We start from the raw sequence: 25792 nt of genomic DNA, 5'->3' as shown, positions 1-25792 counted from the left end.
CGACTATATGATGATCCGTTCGGGACTTCAGTGACTCCTGATATCATACCACGTTTTTTGGCTATTGATATACGAGTCTCAAAATTAGGAACAAGCTGTGCTCGCTTAAGTGCTTCAAATGTGATCTAAGATTTAAGCAAGAATAAGTAGAGCAAATATTGAAAAGATAAATATAGGTTACCTGTTCCAAAAGAGCATAAAGACTACGTCGGTTTACTTTGGTGCTTGGCAATGTCCAAACACCTCCATAAAGCACACCATCATTACCTACACGTATAGATCTCCAATCACAGATAACTCCATCCATGCGTTTATCAACAACACCAGCAAGTTTTTGCAAGATACTGGTCACCAGTAGATTTTGTTCGACGGGCAACTCAAACATTCTGCAAAATTGAGCAAAGATTCGGCTCAAAAATTTGCCAAGCATACCAGCAATTCCTCCCTTCTCTCCGTTTCTTCCTGCCAGATTGATGTAGAATGAACTTTGATCTTTTCAAATCTAGGCTACATACCTTGCTGTATACAACTTGTTTTGCTTTTATAGTAGTGATAAATATATGCCATGTACATACTTTTATGAAAATAAAAAATAGGTTTGCCTTCGTATTTTTTAATTAGAGAATAGTTACTAAATGAAGTAACAGAATATTCTGTTTTGAACAATGAAAACTATTTCGCTTTGTCCAATGTGAATATTTATGTGTAATTGAGAACAAAATAAAAATAAAAAAAATAAAAAAAATAAAAAAAATAAATAAAAAAAATAAAAAAAATAAAAAAAATAAAAAAAATAAAAAAAATAAAAAAAATAAAAAAAATAAAAAAAATAAAAAAAATAAAAAAAATAAAAAAAATAAAAAAAATAAAAAAAATAAAAAAAATAAAAAAAATAAAAAAAATAAAATAAAAAATAAAACTCCCATATTCACAATACAAACACTCACACATGTTGAGAAGCCTATTGAACGAAAAAGAAAACTATTTGATTGTATTCTTTGCATTATTTTTTTTATTTTTTCGAGTACATGTATGTGCCTGACAATTGACTTTTTAAGTTAATCTCCGAGCATTGCCCGTTAGTCTTGCATGCTCGCTATCGTCCAAGCTATTTTTAGCATAGGTTAGGTTAATAAAAAGTAAGGTTAAAATTCATAGGCTTACTGATCATCATCTTCATCTTCATCTTGATCAACGTGTAATAGAGCACTTTGCTCTCCTCCTTTTCCTTGTGATTTATGATTGTATCTATTATTCTTACTAACATCTGAGAGCTCAACTTTATTAATCGGCTGATGATCCTCCTCTTCATCCGTCAATTCTTCTCCTAGTTCAAATACTGCAGATTCATCAATAACATGACGCTCAGCTCCTGTATTTCTTGAATGTCCGTATTCATCTCCTTCCTCCGCTCTTCGTAATCGTTCTTCTAAATCCAATGCTTCTTCTTCATCTTGACTAATCTGCATCAATCCATATCTGGCATTGTTATTCGTAGGTCTCCAGAGAATCACAATCACAAAGAAAACAATAAAATATAAAATATTCAATAAACCATCAAGCATGATCCATCGGAACTTCCAACTCTTGGCTGCCCAATCAAGATTGACACTGTCAGAATAAGCAAACATGTTCAGGATGAAGATCAAGACAACAGCAACAACAGAAAAGACCAAAAGACGATAAAGACGCTTGTACATCAAAATCTTGACATGTTGTTTACGAAGCTCCAAGTCGCGAATGGTGGCTGTGATTGAGTTCAGTGTCCACACGTAAAAGATGGTCATCGTGATCGAAAGCGGAAAGATGACAAGCAAGATGAGGAATCCGGCAGTCTCGGGGGATAATAACATGGTGCCTAGTGTATAGATCACACCACAGCCAAAGTGTGTACAAGCAAGAATAATACAATACTTCATAGAATGACCAAGACTGGGTCTACAAAAGATAGTTAGCCATCATGATCGTACTCTGTAAGCTGACTTACTTCACAACACTATAACCCATACACACAATCAACAGCATAAAGAAAGACATACTACACAATAATATATCAGCCAAATAAACCTCTTATAATTCACATCATACCTAGTCCTTCCCGCGTTGAGTAATGCTACAAGAGCAAGTAGACCATAAGCTGATAGCGTTTGGATGATTAACAGGCATTCGATTTTTTTTTATCTATCCTAATCACTTACATGCTTTTCCTGTCTGATTGTAGGCTTCCCAATAGCCAAAATTAAATGCCATTTCAACAACAAGATAGAATATAGCAGCAGATAAAAAGTGTTGTACTGGAAGAATATCAGACCAATAACGGAAACTTTGTACAAACCAAAATAAACCAACAGCCAAGTAAACAAAGGCAAACACTCCATACAACTAAAAAAAAAAAAAAAATACATATAGCTTTAAACATGATCATGCTTTCTATCACCTACTTACGAGAAGTTTGGGGTAATCCGTTGCAGGCAATTCACCATAAGGAAATTTCCACTCGACCCAAGCTTCAAAGAAACTGTCGGTCTGGTTTGTAGAAGTAGTTGAAGTAAGAGCAACACAGTAATAACCTGTGGCATCCACTTTATAAAGCGCTGCTTCCGTTTCATTACCGCTGAGTGTCAATGTCTTGGTATAGACGCTGGTTGTATTGGCTTGATCGGATGGAACATGAGTGATAAATTGACCGAGCTGTGAAGATTTGCACAAATTATGTGAGATGGCTAACCTGTCACATATATAGGCTATCTATACAACCATCTTTTAGCCCCCCCTTCCACTCTTTTTTTTTGTTGCTCGTAAAAACCTACATCGCCAACTCGTTCATCGTACATTCCTAAATTTTCAAAATCGTTCCATTCATAAATAAGCAAAGAGACCGTACCGTGAGATTGAGGGCCGATAGAGACTATGTGTCCATGTGAGTTGTTGTAACGTTGTCATGCCAATTTATTTTTTTATGCTAGTACCTTTAATGTAAGGTTGTGCACCTCCAGGGATTGCCCCCTTATTCCACATGCCAGAGCAAGAAGTAGGTGAATAGTCATTACTTGTCTATTTTTTTTTTTTTTTTTGAATCAGCTAATCTTAATTGAGATATTTATTGATATCAAATTAACTGACCACATAAACCTCGACCGCTTTTGATAAAGAAAATAAGCTAGTTAAATAAAATAATATTGGCAGTAGCTTCATTGGGTTTGAGTTGAAAGAATTGTGTAAGTATCTATCTAGTCTTTGTTTTTTATTGAAGATACACTAATTCTTAAAGTAAATATATAGTTTGTTGCTCTACTTTCGAAAAGAAAAAGAAAAAGAAAAACTAGCCCTTTGTGACGTAAATTAACACAGCGCTGTTGAAGCCCCGAGTTTATAACAAAAAAAAAATAACAACAAAGCCAAGACAATGTAACTTTGGATAAACTCAGCCAACAACCTGGATTTCTTTGATTGGCTTGCAAGTAATACATTTGTTATGTTGCATTAAATAAAATATATTAAAATTGGAATGCTTCCTTGAAATCTTTAATTGAAAAGAGATAATTATTATTCAAATCATTAAACTGATACTAATTCTTTAGCACTATCTTTTGAATGTTTGCTTTTATTTTAAAATTCGATACATGATTTAAATAGCAACAATGACAAATACATGTAAAGCCCTTCTACATAAAAATTATATATTTTGTCACCATAGGTTGGTTTTACTTCAATTGAAGGAGTATGAATCCTATAAATGTGAAAGACATGAGCAAAATATCATAGCCTTTACATAATCTGTTTCTACCTATCTGCTACATTTTAGCTCTGAACTAAATTACTTTTGTATGTGATAAAAAAATATACATATCATTCTTTAGGGCAATCTGTCCAGTAGATAAGGGGATGACAGTACAGATACTGTATATACAAGAGGCATAAACTTAAGCTAGGTTCCTTGATTTAAAATGACTAAAAACAATTCTATTAAAGCAACATCGTACTTTAAATATAAAAACACAAAGAATGAATGAATCAGTTTTGTTTTTTATATAAGATGTTTATTCAAAAGCCGCACAATGACGGACACTACTAAGGTTACATATCAAATTTACAAGAAGGATATAAGGAAAAAAAGAGGTTACATAGATACGCTGCAAAGTAATGAAGAGAATTTGCTTTGATATTATATCTATTTTCTTTGTCAATACTTCTTAGCATAAGGAAAGTGCTGACTGCCATTGACTAGACCAAAGGGAGGCGTCATCCAACACAAGCTTTCAGTGTAAGCGCCAAAGATTGAGAACGCTGCAGGTAATAAAAGTTTGCAAGTCAAAACTCCAGCAAAGAGGGCAGTTTTAGAGTGGTACGGTGCAAAAGGGCGGTGTTGATAAAAAGTCGTCTGCTGAAACTGTGTTGAAACAATAGCTGAAGCATTTCGTATGGTAGACCGTCGATACCAGGATGACTGTTATAAGGAGCAAGTTGAAGGCATCTACTGATATCATCAGCTGACCGATTTGTCAGTAGGTTCGTGTTGGTAAAAGATATAGATGAATTTAATGGTATCGATAGTAAGCTTACTCCAGAAGATATTTCCTGTCTCGTCAGCAAAGGAACAGGGCTGAAACACATCTCGACCTCCTGTGTCAGGCCAGTAGCCAAGAAAAAACATTTTGTCGCCCTTAAAATCTCGCTCAACTGTGCTCTTGGAGGATGTAATCACCTTTTGGTTTTCAATGTCCCCTGTGCCTCGGTTTGTCTCTCTATTTAGCTCATCTTTACCAGATGGCACACCAATTAAAAAGTTATCCATCAAGTGATCTCGAAATCTCGACATGCTTCCTCTGTATAGCCTCTCATCTACGTACCCTAGAGCAGGGCAAATCTTTCTGGAACAAGTTTTGGCACGCCTCAGTTTTTCATCCAGCACGAACCATTCTATGGAGGCTTTATCATTCAAAGCTTCCTACACGCTCTCGCCTGCATAAAATCATGTCTAGCTATATCACGGATAAAGGATGCATAATGTATGGTACAATCGAATCATACAAACACTTCTTGTGGTCCTGCCCCATTAAACGGCCTACATGGGATACATTAGTGCAACGATTCCTTGTTCAACCTTCGCTACTGTCTTTTAATCAAATATGTCAACCACTATAAATAATAGCCAAAACACTATCGCATTGAAAACATAACGCCTTTCATGTAATTGCTTGTGGTGTTCTGAATTTATAGAGATTAAGTTGGAAATATATCTTTGAAGGCACAGTTTTTTGGCTAAACAAAGTAATAAGGAGAGCCACAGTGCTACTGAGGCGAATTCACAATGAAAATTTACGTCGTCAAGCATTGTAAAATATTACGATTCAGCGTCTTTATAGTTGTTTTATTCTTTATTTTGCAACACTGCTCGTCTAGAATAAAATCCTCATACAAAAAAAAAAATCAAAAACATGCTCCTCTTTGCGGAATTTTCTATTTGCTCTTTGTGACTCTTTTTTCCTTTACTTCACCCCCTAGCTTTTTTTTTTTTTTTTTTTTTTTTTTTTTTTTTTTTTTAATCTCTTCAAACTTACAATGAGGTGTCGTGTCCTTCGTGATATCAAAGCTCGTCAATCAGTCGCTGACAACGAAATTGTTCGACAAGCATTCAAGTACATTACTAGAAACGAAACCATGCCAGCTCGAGTTCGTCACCAAGCTCAACTTCAATTGAATGCTATGCCTAAAAACACCTCATCTACTTATATTCACAACCGCTGTGTTGCCACTGGACATGGTAGTGGTGTTCTTCGTGAATTCAAATTATGCCGATTCCAATTTAGATTGAAGGCTTTGAATGGTGAACTTCCCGGTGTAAAGAAATCATCATGGTAGATTTGCAGTAGAATACATGCAGAAGTAGAGTTATTTGTAATATATATATTTGTTTGTGAAAAAGAGGGAATAAAAAAGTATGATACACAACAAGATTATTTCTGTAAACAATGTAGAGGATATCCTTTTTCTAGAGCGCAGAAAGGGCATTCCGGTCTTTGAGGTGGAGAACTATTTGGCTGATCTTTTGAGAGTTTGATGGACACATCGATCATTGTTGGATTTGCCTGGTCTATCAATACCAGCAGTTTATCAGACGCATGCTCTGTTTGCAGTTGCTGAATGCTCTCGGATTTTATTCTCACTTTGATTTCAATCTCTTCTTCTTCCAAAACAGCGCCTTCGTTCATTTCGAATTCTAACATGCCGTTGGATGAAAAGAGTGAAAACGTTCGGATGCTTTCTGAACTTGTATTTCTTAACTTTAACTGAGTTACCTTGGAATAAATCATGTTTTGCTTTACTTCACACTCAAAATGGATACGTGTAGGTTCAATGATACATGGCGTGTGAGGAGATGAATGAAAAGGGGGTTTAGCTGCTGATTTGGTGTGCCTTTTTTCATTTGCGATATCGTATGTTTTTTTAAATGAAGCTGGTAAAGTTTTCTATCAGAAAGAAATGGATCAGTGCTATTTTTCTTTTTGTTTTGAATATAAACTAAACTTACAAATCGTGCTTCTAGTAAATTGTTTATTGTATCCTATAAACAGCCATAGTTAATGTTGTGTTTTTTTTAACGCTTTTTTCTTTTTACTTTTCAGTATTACTTTTTTATTATTGGCTTCAGACACATTTTCTTCTTTTGAATGGCTCGGCTTTCTATTACCGGTTTCTTTTGACCACATGGCTGACATATTATCTAACGGCATAGATCGTTTTCCAAAGTGTTCACCTGGAGATCGCGCCCTATTATTAATGGGATCCTTCATCAAATTTCGGGAATTTAGTGGTCGCTGACTATGATTATGCCATTTGCTTTCATTGAGAAATGATTGAATTGGATCTTTATCAGTTTGTTTTGGAGAACTCGCTTTTCTTTTATACGATTCCTGTTTATAGTTTAAGTTAATGGATTTGTCTGGTTGATCTGTGTTGAAATTCTCAGGAATGTCTGCAGCAAAATCAGTGATGCCTAAGCTAGAAGCGAATGAAATGGAAAGGTTGTCACTGTTCATGTCGCAAAAGAAGAAGAGCCCCCCCTTTTTTTTCAGCTGTATGTAAAAAAAAAAATTGAGATAATAAAATGCAATCTGCAAAAAAAAAGGAGACGATCAAGTAAAAATTATACATTGGGTTGAACATAGTATTACAAAGGATGAATTTACTTAGAATACAAAATAATAATAATTGTCTACGTACAAGTTCAAGTATAATGCAAGAAAAAGTAAAAAGAAAATGATTCATGAAAAATAAACTAATGATTACTGAGGATTGATGTTGGTCAATTGCATGTTACCAAAGGAAGGCGAAAGTAAATGATTGCTTAATACAGGGCTTGGTGGCAAGTGCCAAAACTGATCTTGATTTACGGATGGACATAAGATATCTTGTGGTAATTGCGGTAGCTGCTGTATATACTGACTAACAGGATGAGGTGTAATCGTCATATCAGAATTACTTGGACTCGCTTCTTTAGCTGCTAAGAATAGATAAAAGTGGAATTAGATATTGTTTTTAAGTCTATTGCAAGAAACGTACAATTTTTTTGCATCAAGGATTTAATTAGTATTTGTTGCTGCAGTTGTGATTTCTTCATTTCTTCAACGCTTTGTAGCAAATTAGAGTAATTATTTTGAAGTTCTTTGTATCGATGCAAAAGATCAGCTTGGGATGATTGCATTGTAGCAACAGTGGTATGAATATCATTGTTTTCACGCCTTAAAATTTCACTATCCATAGCTTTGCGTTTAATGCCTTCGAGGAGATCAGGGCGGTCTTTTTGAAATCTTGGATGGGAAAATTCCCAGAGTTCAAATTCATTATTACCTCTTTGTCCGCGAGGAGATTTGTTAATTTTGTGAAAGCCATACCTATCATATTTCTTTAGTAAACTGAATATCTTGAGAGTTTTTTAAAGATCAATTTACATGTTCAACTGGCGTACAAAGCTTGAATAATTTGAGTGTTTAAAATATATTGGAAGTATTTCTTGAGAGAAGCGTGGGGCATTATAAATAAAAAATGTATTGCCAGTAAAGCTCCATGAAATAAGGTCCCGATTACATAAATCATTCACCATGCTATAAGCATGCTTAATCTCTTGTTTCAATAAAGAAAAACCTTTTTTTTTTTTACCTAAAAAGTTTTCCAATGAATATATTAACTGCTTTAGTTGACAATTGCTTTTGATGCCTTTCTTCTTCCCAAAGACTGCCACTGCTTGATGCAGATGAAATAGAATGGCGTTTGTAAGTAAAATTGTAACCGTCATCAATAGTAGATTGAGGAATGCTAATATACTTAGATTCAGGCATTTAAATATGAGAAGATATTGTAACTTTTTCTGAAAAGGAATCTGCCCTATTTATGTAATCCGAAAAAAAAAAGGGTCCGGGTTCATCCTCAACTTGTATTCCTATTGGATGTGTTGATCGAACCATTCCATTTCAAATCAGTTTCAGAATTCGCATGAGTTATTGTCTGTGCTTTTGTAATCAATGAAGATGTCATTATCATGAATTGAATACAAGAATGAATTTTTGGTTTGTTAAATTTGAAAATTTAAATGTAACAATACTCTTTTTCCTGCTTTTCTTTGGTTCATATTGCAAATGCCTTCATTTAAAAGCTTTGGTATCCAATAGAAATGCATATATACTTTACTAAAAAAGGCATACTTAATTCATGCAAGTCTCCGTTGAGGCCCGAATTAAGACTTAATGCTGTCATACCAAATATGGATCAATATCATTGATATAATTATAACCTGCAATTGTTCTTTGTTTTGGCTGTTTAATAGTTTGAGATAAAAGATATTTAAAAGAAAAAGAAATATGCCGAGGAGTGGATTCCTATTGTTACTGTCATTCTGTTCTTTTTTCTCTTTGCATGAAATGTGCCTTCCAATCTTTGCAATCCCTTTCTTGGTAAGCGCTCTACTTTTACAATTGCTTTCAGACCAATGAAATATGCCACGAGTACCAAAAATAAATGAAACATAGAGAACCTGCTTTGTCAGTCATCTTCAAATGAAACATAGGTGGTAATAGCCTTAGATGCTTTTATTGTACTTATTCAGCAATTATATAATATACAAGGGTTTATTATTATCCAGTGAACTATCATCCATCAAACCAAATGCTTGTAGGATTTGACTTGAATCATCTACTTCCTTGAGAAAATGAACCATAAATACCCTTTCATCACTAGTCAATGCAGGACGAAGTAGCAGTAATTTCTTGGGATTTTTTGATTTTTTCCACCTAGTAACCCTACTCTTAGGTTGATTTGACAACATGACCTCAAAATCCTTTTGAGCATTTTGATCAATGAGTCCTTCAGCAATCTGCAGTATTAAATTAAAAAGCATGATGCGTATCATCTCATTATCGTTAACCAGTGGGCTTAAGGAACAAAGGCAAATGATAGTAAGAAGCGATAAAGATCTTTTGGAGATCATTTCTTGATCAAGAATAGGGTAATGAAGTCGAGTAACTAATGTGGTTTGATTTTGCTCTGATTGGCTAGTCTCTTTAGTACTAGCCATATTGCTGTCAGTTCCTGTAATATAATTAAACTCATTAACTTCGCTGCTGTCATTTTTCAAAAGTTCCTTTAGTTGGCCGTATGATAATGAATTTTCAAAGTGACACATTTTGCTCCATACATTGAGATCCTACAAAATTCAAACAAATACATCTATGAGTATATTGTACCAACTAGGCACTCATTATTTTTTTTTACCCTTATTGCTTTGATCAAGCTTACAACATAATAGTAATCATTATCGTCTTCGCATAAGGAGCTTTCCTTTAATTGGTCTTGTATTAACTGTGTCGTATAGAGTATAGTAAAGAATTGCTTCAAGTCTAAACATATATAATAATGAGAAAAAAGAAGAGAAAGAAAAACTACGGCAATTAACAGTAAATTTTTAATCGTTTTTATATTTACCTGAGTATGTCAAGCGCTGTATCAGGTATTTCATACCAAAGCTTGTGTACTGGTAGTTAAGAAGAATATCTTTAATGGAAGAAGCTTCAAATAATAGACCAAGAAAGTGTACAAGCAATTTTGGAAACAATGGGGCTAAACTAAATCCATATCTAGGATGTAATGCTTTCCTAAAGCCTTGTTTTATGATTTCGCATTCATGCGGATGTTTTGATAATAATTTAAGATTCTCTTTCCACTCTAGATTTTCATCATCCTAAACATAGAAAGGACGGTTTTAATTTATAATGATTTTGATAAAAAAAAATAGAAAGACCTACTTCAAACATTCGATTTGCCATGTCCTTTGAAAGCATACACACTTTGAAAATCTGATTCCATTCTTCTATAGAAATTCCAATTCTCCAGCGATACGTATCCAGTTTATGCTTCAATTCCTCAAGAACTTTAAAATAAGAAAAATAATTCAAGTTATCATTCCATATTAATAGGTTTTGATAATCTATAACAGTGTGAGAACAATTGGATAAAGCTTTGTTTGTGGTTTTAATACCTGGTTCATGTTTCAAAGCCTCTAAAAGCATTTCTGTTTCCCATCCTGAGCTCAAACCAAATCTTCTTATAACTTCTCTCATACAAGCTGAAAGTTTCTCTATATAACACAGTATTCTTTCTTTATCTTTAAGCGTTAAGCAAGCTGGTATTTGACGTGTCTTTGAACGATTGCAGACATCCAGCATAAAAGTTAGTTTTAAACCAACTTTACTAGAGAGTGATTCCATATATGGTATATAATCAAGCTCTTTTACACAGCTATTCCAGTCCTTTTCTTTTCCCGGAGGAAATGCACAAAAAGAATTGAGTATGTAGAGACCCAATTTAAATTTGGTATAATCTATCGTAAGGGCAGGCTCCTCTTGTTCTTCGTTTTGTAAAATAAGATTTCTATTTACACTGTAGCTTATAAAACTATTTACAATTTGTGAGTCGCAAGCATCTTTCAAGAGAATAGGACAATCGCTATCATCAGTTTTCTAAATAAAAGTTTAATGAGTTATGTTACCTTTCGTTGAATAGTTACCTCTGTAAAAAGTGATTTGAAAATGTGAGGAATGTCCATAAACATCGATTCTGATAGTTTTTCTGTATCTGAAGTAGTCATATCTTCAAATACTATAAGCGGTAAAGTATAGACAACTTTGGGATTCTTCTCTATTATCATAGTACAAAGATTACCAAGACTTTTCATTATGGGAACAATGGCCTTGTATTGATCTCTGTTGTATATACATGTTTGAATTAACCGATATACAGTCTTATAAGGCCAAATTATAGAAAGCTGTACAGAGAAATTAATATACTATACTTTGAAAGTCCACTTTTTAAAAAATCAAGCTTACTGTTAGTAATCTCTTGGGAATATTCTGTGCAGTCAAATCATCTGTTGTTCCTTCTGTAACGGTCAATTGATTTAAAAGTAGTGTCATTTCTGTGTCGAAAGGAAGGTTCCAGATTTCCTCAAGCCCAAGGCCTGGAAGTCTTACATTTGCCGTTTGTTTGATTAAAATATGTCTAATTTGATCAATGTGCTCAAGTGTGGTCACATACTCGATGGATTGTTCAAATAACTTGCTAATTTTCTGTGAGATTAGAGAAAACTGTTAGATCCTTCCTTTTATATACAAGTATATGTATATGCACCTTAATTGTATCTAGGCCAACGCATGTTTGCTTATATGTCTCCACAATTTGAGAAAATCGCTCAAGCAGCAATCCTAAAAGATTTTCCCTGCTAATAAGTGATGCAAAGAGAGCTTCACTTTTCGAATCGACAATATCACTTTTATCATTTTTAGATTAGCAAACTATTCTCATTGTGTTTGCTTTCTAAAAAAAAAAAAGCATTACTTACTTAATCCATAAGTCAACAAATTGTATTATAATCTTAAGTACGGACACCCAGAAGCAGCTACGGTTCATCAAAGTATCAATGCACCACATTTTCTTGGACTTTAGGTATCTATCGGTTGTTTCATCATTTCTTATTACTGCTTCAAGTTGTTTAAAAGAGTGCAAGTCTTCAGGTGAAAACGAAGCTTGATTGAAAAATTCTCGAGACCGTGCTGGTACTGGAAAACTTTTTTGTTTAAGACCCGTGCATATGACGACAAACGCCTGCTCATGGCGCGACATTGTAGTATCTAACGTATTAGCAAGTGACCAAGCTTCATTTAAACTCATTTCAGGTGTTCTATTTTTTTTTTTAAAAAAAAAGGATCAACTTAATAAAACAAAGTAGAAAGACGAGAATAAATTACCTGACATTTTGACAATTTTTGTTTTCCAAGCAAAGAGTGAGCCCTCTTTTTCTTTTCATGCTATGAAGGATCGTGTTCTGTGAATTAGACATTGAAAATGATCGAAAAGTAGGCGGTACGATATCAACAGCGGCTCCTGGGATTTCTCCTGGATAAGAAGAATATATTCTATCTATGCAATCTGAGATTCTTACTTTTTTCCATTCTATATTGGCCTCAGCTGCATTTTGTGCATCAAAGTCTAATCGTTTTGCACTGTTTCTACTTATACGCATCAGGCTATCACGAAGTACACCGACAATACTTGTCAAATGGGTTGGATCTGCTTATTTTTTTTTTTTTACTTTTACATTCCTGATTTCTCCATGCTATTGATAAATACCTTTCAGATTATTACATATCTCTTTTATAAACGCATCTTCTGCCTTGCAATAGAATTCTTTGTCTTTGTCATCAAGACTTTGTAGCAATTTGGTATAGATAAAATATAAATTCGACTTGTATGCTTGAACTGTAGGATCGGCTTCTTCAAATATTCTTTGTAAGGCTGATATTGCAACCTAAAGTTTCTATCAGAACATGATGCTTTCTCCTGCACATTTTTGGGCTATATACTCCCTACTTTTTCTTCCAGTTGATATAGTTCATTAACCATCTCTGCATATAAATCATATATGTTCACCAATTTTAAAAATTCGTTGGCTCTTAAGCCTTCTGCAAACCTTGGTACATCAAAATCTTTGGTATTTTCTACACCAGGAAAGAGTGCTTTTAATCGCTACCCTGCTTTTTGCGTACGTTATTATACCTTTTCGCTTTCGAACAGCTGTAAATATAATGTTAGCCAATGCCTCACGTCCTCCACAAGATTTCGCATGTTCAAAAGTTGGATCAAAATGCATTCTTAATAATTCTGCTTGAACATTCTCTCTAATTTATTTCAATGAATACGCTACACGTCAAAAGTTGATTGCAGTTTGTATACCTTGCTGAAGGGATCTTTTCAAAATATTCAAGCATACCGTCAAGATCTGCCTATGTTTGCTTTGTAAAAAGCTTTTGTATAGCGATTTGTAATCAGTTTATATTTACTTTGAATCTTGCTTTCATTGACTTTTGTGATGTAGTATTATGCATATGATCAGAGACAAAGAGAAGTTTGTGTTTTCTGTGACAGCTCAAACAAATATGAAATCCTCTTCATTTTTTCTTACTTTTTTTTTTTTTTTTTTTTTTGTATTTATCAAAAGTATGGACGAGACTACGCAACTTAGAGTAATGACATTTATGAGAGAAAATTTGAACAACATTCCCTTCAAGACTTTACGTTTAGGCGAAGCGGAACTTGACGACAAGGATAAATTGACGCAAATGAATGCAACACTTGAATCAGATCCCGGCTTGTTTTTAAGCAAGTGGGGTCGATATTTGTCACAAAGCATACTATCTCTCTTTCAGTGTATGCAAGACAATTACGAAGTCAAATTTTATTTATCTTCTTTGCTATATAAAGAGAACACACCACCACCGAAAGCAAATACAAGAAACCAAAGATCTGCTCTATATACCCTCTCTCAGAACAGACGATATGAATATTTAAAACGCCAACTAAGACATTCAGATTATTTTTCTGACGAATCGATCCAGTTGAGAGAACCAGAGTTATATGAACAGTATGTGGGTCAGTACATTCCTGAAAGTGAGAAAAATAAACCGTTCGGGAAGGATGTTACTTTGGTAAATCGAATCTTGAGTAATATTGATCAAAAGTATGTCAGTGATCGTCTAGAGAGACGGAGAATAATTGAAGAAGAGCAATTTGAGGAAGAAGAAGAAGAAGAAAGTGAGAATGAGGATGAAGTATCCGTGAGGAAAGAAAAAGAGGACGATGTTGAAATGCATGACGGTAATCGAGAAGCATTTGATGATAAGTTAAGAGATAAAGCGGAGGATGGGGATGAAATTGAGGAGGATATTGAGGAGGATATTGAAGATATGATAGTATTCAGAGAAGAGAAAAGGCAAGAGCTTGTAAGGTTATTGGAAGAAAAGTTTTTAGCAGGAAAAGACGTAAGGAACTTTTTACACAAAAAAAATTCTTAATGTTCTGATTGTCCATTGTTTTAAAAAGGATTTCAACTATGCAGAAGTTGATTATAACGAAGTAAGAATTGTTTATGGTAATTGTGGATATTTAATGTAATATTCTTGTATAGGATTATGACGATCTTGAACAGCAAGAAAGAGACTTTCAAGACAGATATTTTGATGATGAAGATGATTATTAGAAATGAAAACTGTTTATGTGATATATTTAAAAAGAAACATTTTATGATACATGCAATGGTTCTTGTGCTGCAGAATAATGATCTTTTCAATCATAAAGCTTGTTTTACTTATATCTAATGCTATTCATACATACCTTCTTTTTTCTTCTTTTTTATTTGCTAAAACTAGATTATTCCATACAGATTGAACAGACTAAGATGAGCAATTAAAACCTTACATTCAATACTATACTGGCTTTTATTTACATTTCAACTGTTAGGTTTTCTGTCTTAATGGTTTTGGTAGTAAACGTAAAACATGATTTGACAAAATATTACAAGTTTTTTGGCTCTTAGTAGATTGATAGTTTTTAGTTGATAATAAACTTGAAAAGTAGAGTTTTGAATTACGATTTCAAAAGTAGTCCCCTTTTATAAGTGATCACCAGATCCTGTTAAGTAGATTTGACTTGTTTGTAATAAGGTGACTTGATAAGAGTATTTAAGAACATTTACAGTGAAGATAATTGGCTTCAAGGGACTTGCTTTGCTTAAGAGTGCTTTACCAAAAGATTCGGGGATAAAGATACTTGGTTTATTGATAAAATATATTTAAATTATTTAAGATAAGTAAATATAAGAGAAGTAAAGTAAAAGGGAAATAAAAATCTGTCTATTTTATAGACAAAGGAAAATAAAGTTTCATTTTGATATAAGGTTTGATTTTGAAATAAAGCTCAAAAAATGAATAAGATTCAAAAGTAAATAAAACCACAAACCGCAGCCTTTGCTGGTATTAACATCAATAGATTCTTGGCTGCAATGTTTTTCATCCAAACTGTCATTATACATGCCTGCATTGGGGAGTAAACCATCGTTCGTGCAACACTATGTCGACCGACATTAATGTTGCTAGGCATTGTTACTGGTTAGATGCTTATAGGTTGAGTGTGAGTTTATTGGATAGTTTTGATTTATTTCGTTGTTGTTTGGAGTATTTCGTAAGAGAAATCTTGTGTGAGCTGTTATAAGTTTTTATGCGGTATCTTGATATAGATAGTGTCCACCAGATCTTGTTAGTTAAGATCAATAAAAAAAACGTGTAGTAAGATAAAAAGGTTCAAAGAGCTCAATGAAGAGTCTGAATATAAGATATAAGTGATTCTTTATTGATATGGATAAGAATAATAATAAAAAGAAAAGATTCGTTGGATATTTATTGTTATTTTAAAGGTTGGCTTGTTGTAAGTGAGTTAATTTGAGTTAAGATTGCTTGTAAAGCTTGATTTTAAGGTCGTGATAGCCTTGTAAGTTGTTGTTTTATATAGGATTTTAGCAGATGCTTGATAAGTAGTGACCACCAGATCTTATATGTAAGATCAATACGATGTTTCTTGATAAAGGTTAAAGTAGAGTAAAAAGTTTAAGTGAACAGGGACTTTCTTGTTAAAGTTTGTTAATTATTGAGTAGAAATATATGATTTATTTAAACTGACTAACAATTTCTTCACGAAAAGATGGGATATATATATTAATAATATTTTTTTTTGACCTTTTTTATTTTTGCGGCTATTATTATTTCTTTGACAATGGTTGTTAAAATAACTTCAGTTATTTTAACAATCCATGTCGGAGTTGTTTTGTGCTTCGTCCAAAAAGAGACCACTGTTACATTATATAAAATTTGTTGCCTTGATTAGACCGAACGTCTTCGATCTAATGATTCAAGTCACTTTGTTGACTTAAGTCGCTAAAACGACTTGCGTCGGAAAGATTTTGTATAACCTGATTGCCTTCTTCGTCACAACATCAATATCTGCCGTTATAATCATTGTTGTTCTCTAATGCTTCAGGATCAAAATTTTCGTAATTTGTGTTATTGTAACTTGTTAGTATTTGGGACTTGGCTTGTGTTAAAGTGATGTAGATTTGTTTAATTTGAGGTTTGTAGTCTTGAATGACTTGAGTTTACGTAACTTGATTGAACGTTTAACAGTTCTTTTGATAGAGTAAATTGTATTTGAGTAGTGACCACCAGATCTTTATAGATCAATAAAGTTAAGAGTAAGATTGTTTAATAAAAGATAAAAATAAAAGGGATCTTTCTTGATTTGTGATAACTCGGGTATCAGATCAGAAAGAATAAGTAAAAATAAAAAGAAAAGGAAAGGTTATTGTGACCCAATAAGAAAATATTGCTTTTTAAGCGTAAGAAGATATGATTTATTGGATTGGATATAATTTATTGGATATCGAATTTTTGTTAAAAATAATCATCTTATTTATATATAAAAATATGGGGCGCCTTTTGTCTCTTGTCATGAACTGTAAATTACAGTTCATGTTCTTCATCCAAACTGTAATTATTCATGCTTGTATCGGGGACTAAATTCTCGTTCGTGCAACAGTAGTGAATAAGAAGTGAAGTAAGTATTTTTGTGATTATTATTTGAGGTTACTTATATGTTTTTGGATTTTATGATTTTGTTCTGTTTTTGGTATTTTGAGTGCTTGTTATAACATAAGAGGCGGTTGTTGTATAGTGTAAGGATGTTGTTGCAAACTGTAAGGCGTTCGTTATAAACTGCAACGATTTAAATTCCGCCGTTTTGTTCTTGCGTGTTACACTACATTATATCGCAATACGAAAACAAAAGACATGTCAACTTGATTACAACAGAAAAAAAGGTAGTTCCCACCCGCAATGGTAGTATATCCAATCACTTCTCCATTGTGCTATCTTACAGCCGTGCCAGTGCTCTGAGTTTTCCCTGCTGTATTGCTACCCTCGGGCGGTTCCCCAGTATTGAACAACCTCCTAACTCAGGCCTACGCCCGAACTAGAATGTTGACACTAGACTCTGGAAGACACTAATTTCGACAAAGCGTTGAATATACCGTGATTCCATCAACAGATGAATTCATCCTTTTATAGACTGCAACTCTGCTTACAGAAAGACGTTACACTTTCCAGTCACGATTTCGTCAATTTTAACTCCTTATATACCCTACGAGAACTCAATTTTCTCAACTTGTGGGACACATTAATTTTTCACTATTTTTAATTTTTGTTACGTTTATCACATATAGAAGCTCTTTATATATATCATCAGAGCTTTTTTTTTATCAACTATTCAACCACATTTACTTATGGGTCAAGATCAAGGGAAAAAGACTAACATTGGTACAAACATTAACTATTACATAACATTTCTGCTGTCATTGATGGACGAACTGGACGCATTTCCCCAAATAAAGGATTTTTACTTGGTTATGGGCAATACGCTAATCCATATATCTGAAAAAATTGAAAAAAGTTTTAAATCAAGAGGCTACCAATCCGTGTATCTTCTAATTGAGCAGTCCTGGTCAGTTGCTAAGAGCAAAGTTAAGCGAAATAATTTCCGGAAAAAAAATTATGAATGACTAGAATTGGTGAGGCATGCGATAATTTATATTTAAGTGATTTTAAAGGATTTGCTTCTCATTCTGCCAAATGTTTTGATAAGCGTCTCAACAAAGAAAGTATCGTAAAGCCCCTTCTTACCCTTACGTCTAACCTCTTTGCCAACAGTGACTTTTTTAGCCGATCAATCATCTTTCATCCCCACAACCTCTAACCTCGTCAGTGGTTAAAAACTTAGGAAAACAAAAAAACTACTTCTTGTGTTTTGCTTTCCCTCGTTATTATGACGACTACAATTGTACTCTTGAAAAAGGAAAGTTCATTTTGTGAACACAAATTTTCAACTTTCCAAAAGGGTAGACAGCATGTATTCAATATGCACGGCAAAAATGTACACTCGCGAAAACAAAATGACCAAAAGAAAAAAAAAAAGGACGTGTTCATTTACAATGCCCAGAATGCAGTAAAATACTCTGGTGCCCTGATAAAATACCCTTGCATAACATGTATTGCATCCTTTGTTACCAAAGATGATTATGGCACGCAGGTTAACTATCAACATATTATCAAATAATCCGATCAAAAATAAAATAAAAAAAGTGAGCCTCAACACTTTAAAAAATAGGAACAAACACCTTGATCTGAGCACAAACGATCGAAGGGTGTTTGACAGTCAAGACGTTTCCGCCAAGTTCCACGAATACCATGTTCAGTGCTTGAAAACCAACTTTGATAGCCTGATTACCCACTTCAACGAGATCTCATAAGATATCTAAGTATGCAAGTAACCCTGATAACTCATATCTTTTGTATCATTATCGGAGATCCTCGCCCTCCAACAATGCACTGAATATGGAAGTTTCTACCAACCACTTCCATCCTTGGCTTCTGAAAGCTATACGAAAGCACCTACTGAATACAATGTACAAATGCGAGCACTTCAATGCCAAATTTCTTTCAACTGTGAATGACATTCTAAATATAAGTGGACATTTATCTTTTTTTTTTTTGTTGGAATGTATTCTTTATTTAATTATTCATTTTAGGACTATGTCGAAGGTGATGTTAGTGACGACATTGCCAGAATCCAACTTCTTCGGCTTTGTAGAGAATTGAAGGACGAAGAATGCTATGTGATACAAGCCATTGTTGAATTGTGAGAGTTACCTTTTTTTATTCTTGTAGGATGTGACTAACTGCAGGTGATAGGATACCATCCTTTTACGATCACAACATGAAAATCCTCTCCGAAACCGATATCTCTTTTAACTGTGTCCATCCATTAATTCATGGCTTTTTCTCATCCAAATTACCGTCCAAAGTTGCTCATTGGTACGTGTTCTCTTGCAAATTTTGTGGACATCATTTATTTTGATTGCATTATTTGAGATAGCTCTAACCTTATGGTGGATGAACAAGAAACCAGCAACAAAAAACTCCTGGACTACAAGATTGATGCTTACGAATCTTATGAATATGCTTATATTTTTGCTTATGGGGGAAATCAAAACAAACAAGAACGCTTCACTCCTGGATATTATCATGGATTTTCACCGAATAGCCATGTTTTGCAAGGATTCAATGGACAAATACAGCCTTCACACCACTATTGGCTTCTAGGTCATTTATAAAGAGATGCAAAAAGAGAAGATAATTAGATGGTTACTGAGGTGTTTTAAATATAAAAAATAGGAACAAAGAAGAATTAACAAGACCGAACAATAACTCTCAAGTCGAATACTTTTAATAAAGAAGGATTTTAAGACTATTTACATTAGTTTGAGCAGGACTTGAGATTGGATGACATAAGATTGTTACGATCGATATGACTTGACATGTAAGAAGAGTTTTATAATAATAAACTGTCTAGATATTAACTAAAATATATTATTTAGGGCAGTTACTAATTATCAGAATCTATTCTTATTCAAACCTATTTGTAAAGATGTAGTCCAGAACGATAAGACTATATTTTATTGACATGTCAAAACATGATAATTTGATTTTTTTTTAGTTAAAATAAGAGCATATAAAATTCATAATACTTACATATTCATCTGAATAGCAAGTACATCCTATTTATTGAACTTACCATAGTGAAAAAGTAGTTCTTTTGTGATGATGGCATGCTATTAAAGAATTTCATGTGAAATATATAGGGTTTCTGCATTGAAAGACATTGAACACTGTCATTAATTTACCATATCTATATACGCATAGGAAGTAAGTAAAGTTTTATATCTTTTTTTATTGCTTTATTATAATTTATCATTCAAGAAGTCTATATAAATTATCAAGCACATATCAGAAGCATAAGATTCAACCAAAATAGTTAGGATTTTTTTCTGTCTGAATTATTATACACAATGACAATATAAATCATACAAATCGAGCATATATAAAAAAATACATTTAGTAAGCTACTTATGCTCAGTTTGTATTCCCGTTTATCTGATTTATGATAAAAATATTAAATATTATTTGAGGAAGAGGAGGAGAGTGGAGGAACTACAATAAGATCTGATATTGCTTAGCAAGTATTTCATATAATAATATGTTAGAATGAGTTGTACTATAAACGACTAAATTGGCATATTTAATAAAATCAGTTTTTTATTTCAAAAAAAAAAAAAAAGCTGCGAAATGAACTCATTTTTCATCCAGGAAAATATTGATAATAATCATTTCTATTGCTATTATTTCCATGGACTATCGTTGTACACGGCCATTTATTGTTTTACAGATTTTTTTTATTGTAAAGATCATAGTCTAGGACCATTTCTGATTCAAATGTTTTCTTTAGCTTTTCGGGAATAAAAGATTACCAAAATAAAACAGTGATACAAATGACAGAAATTGGTTGCTCAACGAATTTCTTTTTTTCTTTTTCTTCTTTTCCCTAAAGTTCATCTCTTTAATTCATTTCAACAAAACCTTTAACTTTGCATTATTTCTGCTAGACAACTAGATTTTTCTTTTTTTTTTTAGATAACTTTTCATATTTCTCCGAAACAATAAAATGGCAATTCCTTCATCGACTAAAGATCATTTACAGAAAGATGAAAATGTTGTACTTGACTCATCACCAAGCACGCTGAAGTTTGACCGACTTACACTCAACTCCCACGTGGGGAATAACAAAATACCAATAGAAAACATGCATCCTCCGATTTCTTCTGAAGGAAATATCCCACGCACTTCATCTGTTGCAAGCACGGCTCAAAAGCCTGACGAGAAGCCAGAGCACGATGCATTAGATCATCAAATGCCCCCAAATCGTTCACCCCAATCGACTCACTCTGATAGATCAAATTTACCTTCTCCTCAAAATGTTCACAGAGCTCTTCCACATCCAAACCAAACCCCTTCTCTTAAACTTATGCAACCTTATAGACCCAATGGTATCCCAATGGCTTACAATAATCCAATGCAAAAACAACCTAGTACCCCGGCTTATTATTCCGATAGACCCCCTTTAGCACCACAATACCAATACAGGCAAGGCTCAGCAATGTCACCGCCACAATCGCTCCCAACACAGCAGCAGATGGTGGCACCAATGTCACCTCAGATAAATAATGGCTCTGTACCACTCAACTATCGTCCACAATCACAACCACTACCACCACCACCACCAAATCATTCTTATTATGGACCACGCCCTCCTATAGCTCCTTATGGTCAACCACCACGACCACCACCTCAATATATCCCCGATAATGCTTATATCCCCGATAACACCTACTTGTCCGACAGTTCCTTATCCGCAGCTTATTCAGCGGGTAAGCGTCCACCAAAGAAAAGCAAATTCCCACCTGCAACTAAAGAAAACTTGGCAAAATTCCGAAATGAAGCAAATCAAAGTAATGATCCTCGTTTGCAATTGGATTTTGCAAAATTTTTGTTGGAAGCGATTCATCAAGTTCATGTAAATGAGCATGATCCAAAACGAACCAAAAAGGCGTGTGAGGCATTAATCATGGAGGCACAAAAGATTGTCAAAAAACTAGCTTCTCATTCTGGTATGGGCAAACAAGGATATCCTGAAGCACAATTCTTTTTAGCCAATTGTTATGGCACAGGTGCTATGGGACTTGCAACTGATTCTGAAAAGGCCTTTTCACTTTATGTCCAAGGATCCAAGCAAAATCATCCTGGATGTACCTTTCGTGCCGCTGTTTGCTATGAGGTAGGCGCTGGTACCAAACGAGATAAAAACCATGCTATGCAATTTTACAGAAAAGCTGCCAATTTGGGAGATCCTATCGCAATGTATAAACTAGGTATGATCTTATTGAAGGGCTTCCTGAGTCAACCAAAGAATCCTAGAGAAGGCATATCCTGGTTAAAGCGTGCAGCGCAGCAAGCAGATGAAGATCATCCACATGCGCTTCATGAATTGGGATTAGCTTACGAAAAAGAAGGCATTCCTTCGGTCATTCCCGATTTGAATTACGCACGTGAACTGTTTACTCAAGCTGCACAGTACGGCTACGCTCCATCTCAATTCAAATTAGGTCAAGCATACGAAAACGGATTCTTAAATTGTCCAGTAGATCCTCGCCGATCAATTGCTTGGTATTCAAAGGCAGCGGAACAAGGCGAGGTGGAGGCAGAATTTGCTCTTTCAGGCTGGTATCTTACAGGAGCTGATGGTATCTTGCCTCAAAATGATGGTGAAGCTTATCTGTGGGCTAGAAAAGCAGCAGATAGAGGCTATGCAAAGGCAGAGTACGCTGTTGGCTATTACACAGAAACAGGGACAGGAACAAAACAAGACTTGGAGGAAGCTAAGCGATGGTATATGCGTGCGGCTGCTCAAAACTATACTAGAGCCATGCAACGATTAACAGAAATCAAATACGGCGGTGCTAGACCACAGCAACGTCGAAAACATACCCGTGAAGATGCAAAAGAAGGAAAAGATTCTGAATGTAACATTATGTAGTTCAAAGCTCTCTCTCTCTCTTTTTTTTTAATAATATTTACATTAAAACAAACATACAATAAGAAGTTACTTTTGATTTTTTTTACCAATCTCTGCTCAATTGACGTTCTAATGCCTGGAAATCTGCATTGGATGGTCCAACTAATGTACGCCTTCTACTGACGCTCATACTTTCGTCACTATCCAATAGTTTGATATCATCTTCGTCCATGTCTTCGGGTTCTCGCACGAATGCCATATTGTCCCCACTCATAATAAACTGATGACAATCCTGCGTTGTAGATTGTTGAACAACGATGGGCTTCCCATGCTGAGCAGCATGAATTGCATTCAAGTTGGACTCTGTAAGGATTGCGGAGGAAGGTGTTGAAATGGAGCTTCCAGTATATCGACGACGACCGTTGGAGGGATTGATAGCCAGAATAGACACATCATCATCATTCATGCCTTTACTCTTGAGCACCTGTTCAATAATACACTGTCTCAACACATGTTCGCTTTCAATTATCTCAAAGCTTTCAAAGTCAAATGTCCTTTCACAATCCATCTCTTCGGATTTATCTCTAACAGACGCTACAAAAGCATGCTCAAGTGCTTCATTTGCTGTGATACGCTTTGAGGGATCTAATGCTAAGAGTTTTTTTAATAAATCAATACCCTCTGGAGGACAATTTGGAAAAAGAATCGTGAAATCGATTGGCTCTTCGGGAGGAGGCATTCCATTAACATCTTTTAAGCTTCTGATATATTCTGTCACTGAGGAAGAACTATCCCAAAATGAGGTATCCTTTGGTAATCCTAATGTACCAACAATTCTATGAAGTTGATCGACATAATCATTTCCTCTAAACAATACTTTTCGTCCTAGCAATTCGGCAAAAATACAGCCCAGAGACCAAAGATCAACTAAAGTAGAATGCAGTTTAAAATAGAAGCCAAAAAAATAAAGAAAAAAAAAAATACTTGATTTATCATAGGCATTTCTACTCAGCATAATTTCTGGTGCTCTGTACCATCGAGTAACCACATAATGTGTCATATTTTGTAGTTCTACTTGAGCTGAAGGACGGGCAATACCTCTCGCCATACCAAAATCACCAATACGAATATCACAATTTTCATTGACAAGTATATTGGCTAATTATAAAAGTCATTCATAACTATAGATATGAATACACATATACTTCTACTTTACCCGGCTTTAGATCACGATGAAGAACATTGGCGCTGTGAATATATTTTAAACCTGAAAATAGTTGGTACATAAACCATTGATAATGAACAGGTTCTAATTGAAGTTTCGAATGAATAATATCAGCCATTGTCGTATCACAACATGATTGGATCAGATAGACTTCATTAAACCGCTCTGGGTCAACAATGTCCATGTCTTTCAGATCAATAATTCGTGGATGGCCGTTGAAATGTTGCAATAATCTTATTTCTCGCAAACATCTTTTAGCAATTAACTTTTTGTCAAATACATGCCGACACTTTTTAATTGCAACCACTGTATTTAATAAAGTTATGAGGGTCAAAACAAACAAGAAGGAGCAGCACTCTTTTTCTTTACCTTCATTCGTATTGACATTCAATGCACTACACACAGATCCATACGATCCAGCACCCACTTTTCTAATGATTTTATATTGCTTGTTTATAGTAAACGTTTCATTATTTGTATCAATGGTTACTGTATAAAAATCATTGAGTGCTGTCATTTTTTATAAAGTTGTAGTATAAAAAAGAGCAAGAAAAAAATTGGAAAGATCTTTCTTGTGCTATACACGTTTCGCTTGTGTAACCAGAATACTTGTAAATTCATAGTCCAATAGTGCCATTAGAAACAGAATTTCTCTTTTTATTCAAAACGTTACAATTATAGATACAATTCGGGACTCATACTCAGTGTAACAAAGGTCATTGATTAGCGAATCTTTAAGGCATATGCCATCACGGATTGTTGGTTGGCTGTGAATACTTGATCAGGATCACATTTGACTAGATCAACAATGTTCAGCTAATACGTTTGGCTAAAATATACATATAACGACATGTATTTTTATTCTTGAAGGTCTCGACGTTTATAATGAACTTGTTAGAAACAAACTATAGGGGAATGCAGCTAAAAAAATAGCCGGGCATCCGATTGTCTCTACATCAATTAAAGTACAGAATGACAGCCCATTCATTCTAAAAAAAAAAAAAAAAAAAAAAAAAAAAAAAAAAAAACCGCAACAACAAAGAATGGTTCTGCTGTGTTATGCAAATGAGCAGAATTTGATAAACAAGCAGAGAAGGATACCAAAGTGATCTTATTCTTGTTTTCAAGTAAATTGTATGGCCTAAAGCTGTAATATGAAAAATAACTCAACTATATCATACCGTTTGGGGCGCAGGTGTTTGTCAAGAACCTTTTTACTGAGCGTACCAAGTTTTGAAAACAGAACATTTCAATTTTAAATTCCATTAGCTACATTATAAAATTACACCGATTTACAGATGATACCATGTCGCAAAACCCCGTTTTATCTTATACCAAATTAAGTTATACAAAGAAAAAAAAATCCCTCAAAAATTAAGCAACAATCAAACCATCATGTAGTTAATGTATAGCAGCTTCAAGCTGCAGCATTCAACTTCGATAGCCTTGAGGAGAACAAGATCTTTAAAGCAAATGGAGGTTCATTATAAGCTTTAGATATACTCAAGGCCAAAGCTACAATAAAAAACAAAAGGCAAAAACAACGCTTAATTGCAACCCTATTTAAGCTTCTTACAATTCCAATTCTCCTTATGAATATTTCTTTTTTATTATAAAGATATGAAGCCTCATGTATTTTAATATGATGGAACTGCATGTGCTTTTAGGATT

General features: G+C 34.2%; 9 protein-coding genes across 9 annotated transcripts; 4 read left to right on the top strand and 5 right to left on the bottom strand.

Annotated features, from left to right (window-relative positions):
- Window positions 1-1160: 1160 nt before the first annotated feature.
- Window positions 1161-2760, bottom strand: RO3G_05690 (uncharacterized protein; the record flags this gene model as incomplete). Its single annotated transcript, XM_067660280.1, has 6 exons — window positions 1161-1938; window positions 1988-2038; window positions 2089-2113; window positions 2199-2382; window positions 2446-2691; window positions 2755-2760. The coding sequence occupies 6 exons, from the start codon at window positions 2758-2760 to the stop codon at window positions 1161-1163; spliced, it is 1290 nt and encodes a 429-aa protein (XP_067516381.1).
- A 1726-nt stretch (window positions 2761-4486) lies between these two features.
- On the bottom strand, window positions 4487-4819 carry RO3G_05689 (uncharacterized protein; the record flags this gene model as incomplete). The annotated part of the gene is made up of 1 exon (XM_067660279.1): window positions 4487-4819. One exon carries the CDS (start codon window positions 4817-4819, stop codon window positions 4487-4489), a length of 333 nt encoding a protein of 110 aa, XP_067516380.1.
- Window positions 4820-5562: 743 nt separating this feature from the next.
- RO3G_05688 (uncharacterized protein) lies at window positions 5563-5862 on the top strand (the record flags this gene model as incomplete). The annotated part of the gene is made up of 1 exon (XM_067660278.1): window positions 5563-5862. The coding sequence occupies one exon, from the start codon at window positions 5563-5565 to the stop codon at window positions 5860-5862; it is 300 nt and encodes a 99-aa protein (XP_067516379.1).
- A 1424-nt stretch (window positions 5863-7286) lies between these two features.
- Window positions 7287-8339, bottom strand: RO3G_05687 (uncharacterized protein; the record flags this gene model as incomplete). The annotated part of the gene is made up of 3 exons (XM_067660277.1): window positions 7287-7504; window positions 7564-7895; window positions 8161-8339. The coding sequence occupies 3 exons, from the start codon at window positions 8337-8339 to the stop codon at window positions 7287-7289; spliced, it is 729 nt and encodes a 242-aa protein (XP_067516378.1).
- A 767-nt stretch (window positions 8340-9106) lies between these two features.
- RO3G_05686 (uncharacterized protein) lies at window positions 9107-10012 on the bottom strand (the record flags this gene model as incomplete). The annotated part of the gene is made up of 3 exons (XM_067660276.1): window positions 9107-9700; window positions 9769-9893; window positions 9979-10012. 3 exons carry the CDS (start codon window positions 10010-10012, stop codon window positions 9107-9109), a joined length of 753 nt encoding a protein of 250 aa, XP_067516377.1.
- A 3571-nt stretch (window positions 10013-13583) lies between these two features.
- On the top strand, window positions 13584-14584 carry RO3G_05685 (uncharacterized protein; the record flags this gene model as incomplete). The annotated part of the gene is made up of 3 exons (XM_067660275.1): window positions 13584-14366; window positions 14428-14460; window positions 14513-14584. 3 exons carry the CDS (start codon window positions 13584-13586, stop codon window positions 14582-14584), a joined length of 888 nt encoding a protein of 295 aa, XP_067516376.1.
- Window positions 14585-18890: 4306 nt separating this feature from the next.
- RO3G_05684 (uncharacterized protein) lies at window positions 18891-19600 on the top strand (the record flags this gene model as incomplete). Its single annotated transcript, XM_067660274.1, has 4 exons — window positions 18891-18932; window positions 19016-19125; window positions 19179-19301; window positions 19363-19600. The coding sequence occupies 4 exons, from the start codon at window positions 18891-18893 to the stop codon at window positions 19598-19600; spliced, it is 513 nt and encodes a 170-aa protein (XP_067516375.1).
- A 1526-nt stretch (window positions 19601-21126) lies between these two features.
- RO3G_05683 (uncharacterized protein) lies at window positions 21127-22917 on the top strand (the record flags this gene model as incomplete). Its single annotated transcript, XM_067660273.1, has 1 exon — window positions 21127-22917. One exon carries the CDS (start codon window positions 21127-21129, stop codon window positions 22915-22917), a length of 1791 nt encoding a protein of 596 aa, XP_067516374.1.
- A 753-nt stretch (window positions 22918-23670) lies between these two features.
- RO3G_05682 (uncharacterized protein) lies at window positions 23671-24638 on the bottom strand (the record flags this gene model as incomplete). The annotated part of the gene is made up of 5 exons (XM_067660272.1): window positions 23671-23684; window positions 23725-23823; window positions 23905-24054; window positions 24113-24427; window positions 24491-24638. The coding sequence occupies 5 exons, from the start codon at window positions 24636-24638 to the stop codon at window positions 23671-23673; spliced, it is 726 nt and encodes a 241-aa protein (XP_067516373.1).
- Between the last annotated feature and the right edge of the window lie 1154 nt (window positions 24639-25792).

Source organism: Rhizopus delemar, genomic scaffold, assembly GCF_000149305.1.
Source record: "Rhizopus delemar RA 99-880 supercont3.4 genomic scaffold, whole genome shotgun sequence".
Lineage (NCBI taxonomy): Eukaryota > Fungi > Mucoromycota > Mucoromycetes > Mucorales > Rhizopodaceae > Rhizopus > Rhizopus delemar.
This window is presented reverse-complemented; position numbering and strand designations above follow the sequence as displayed.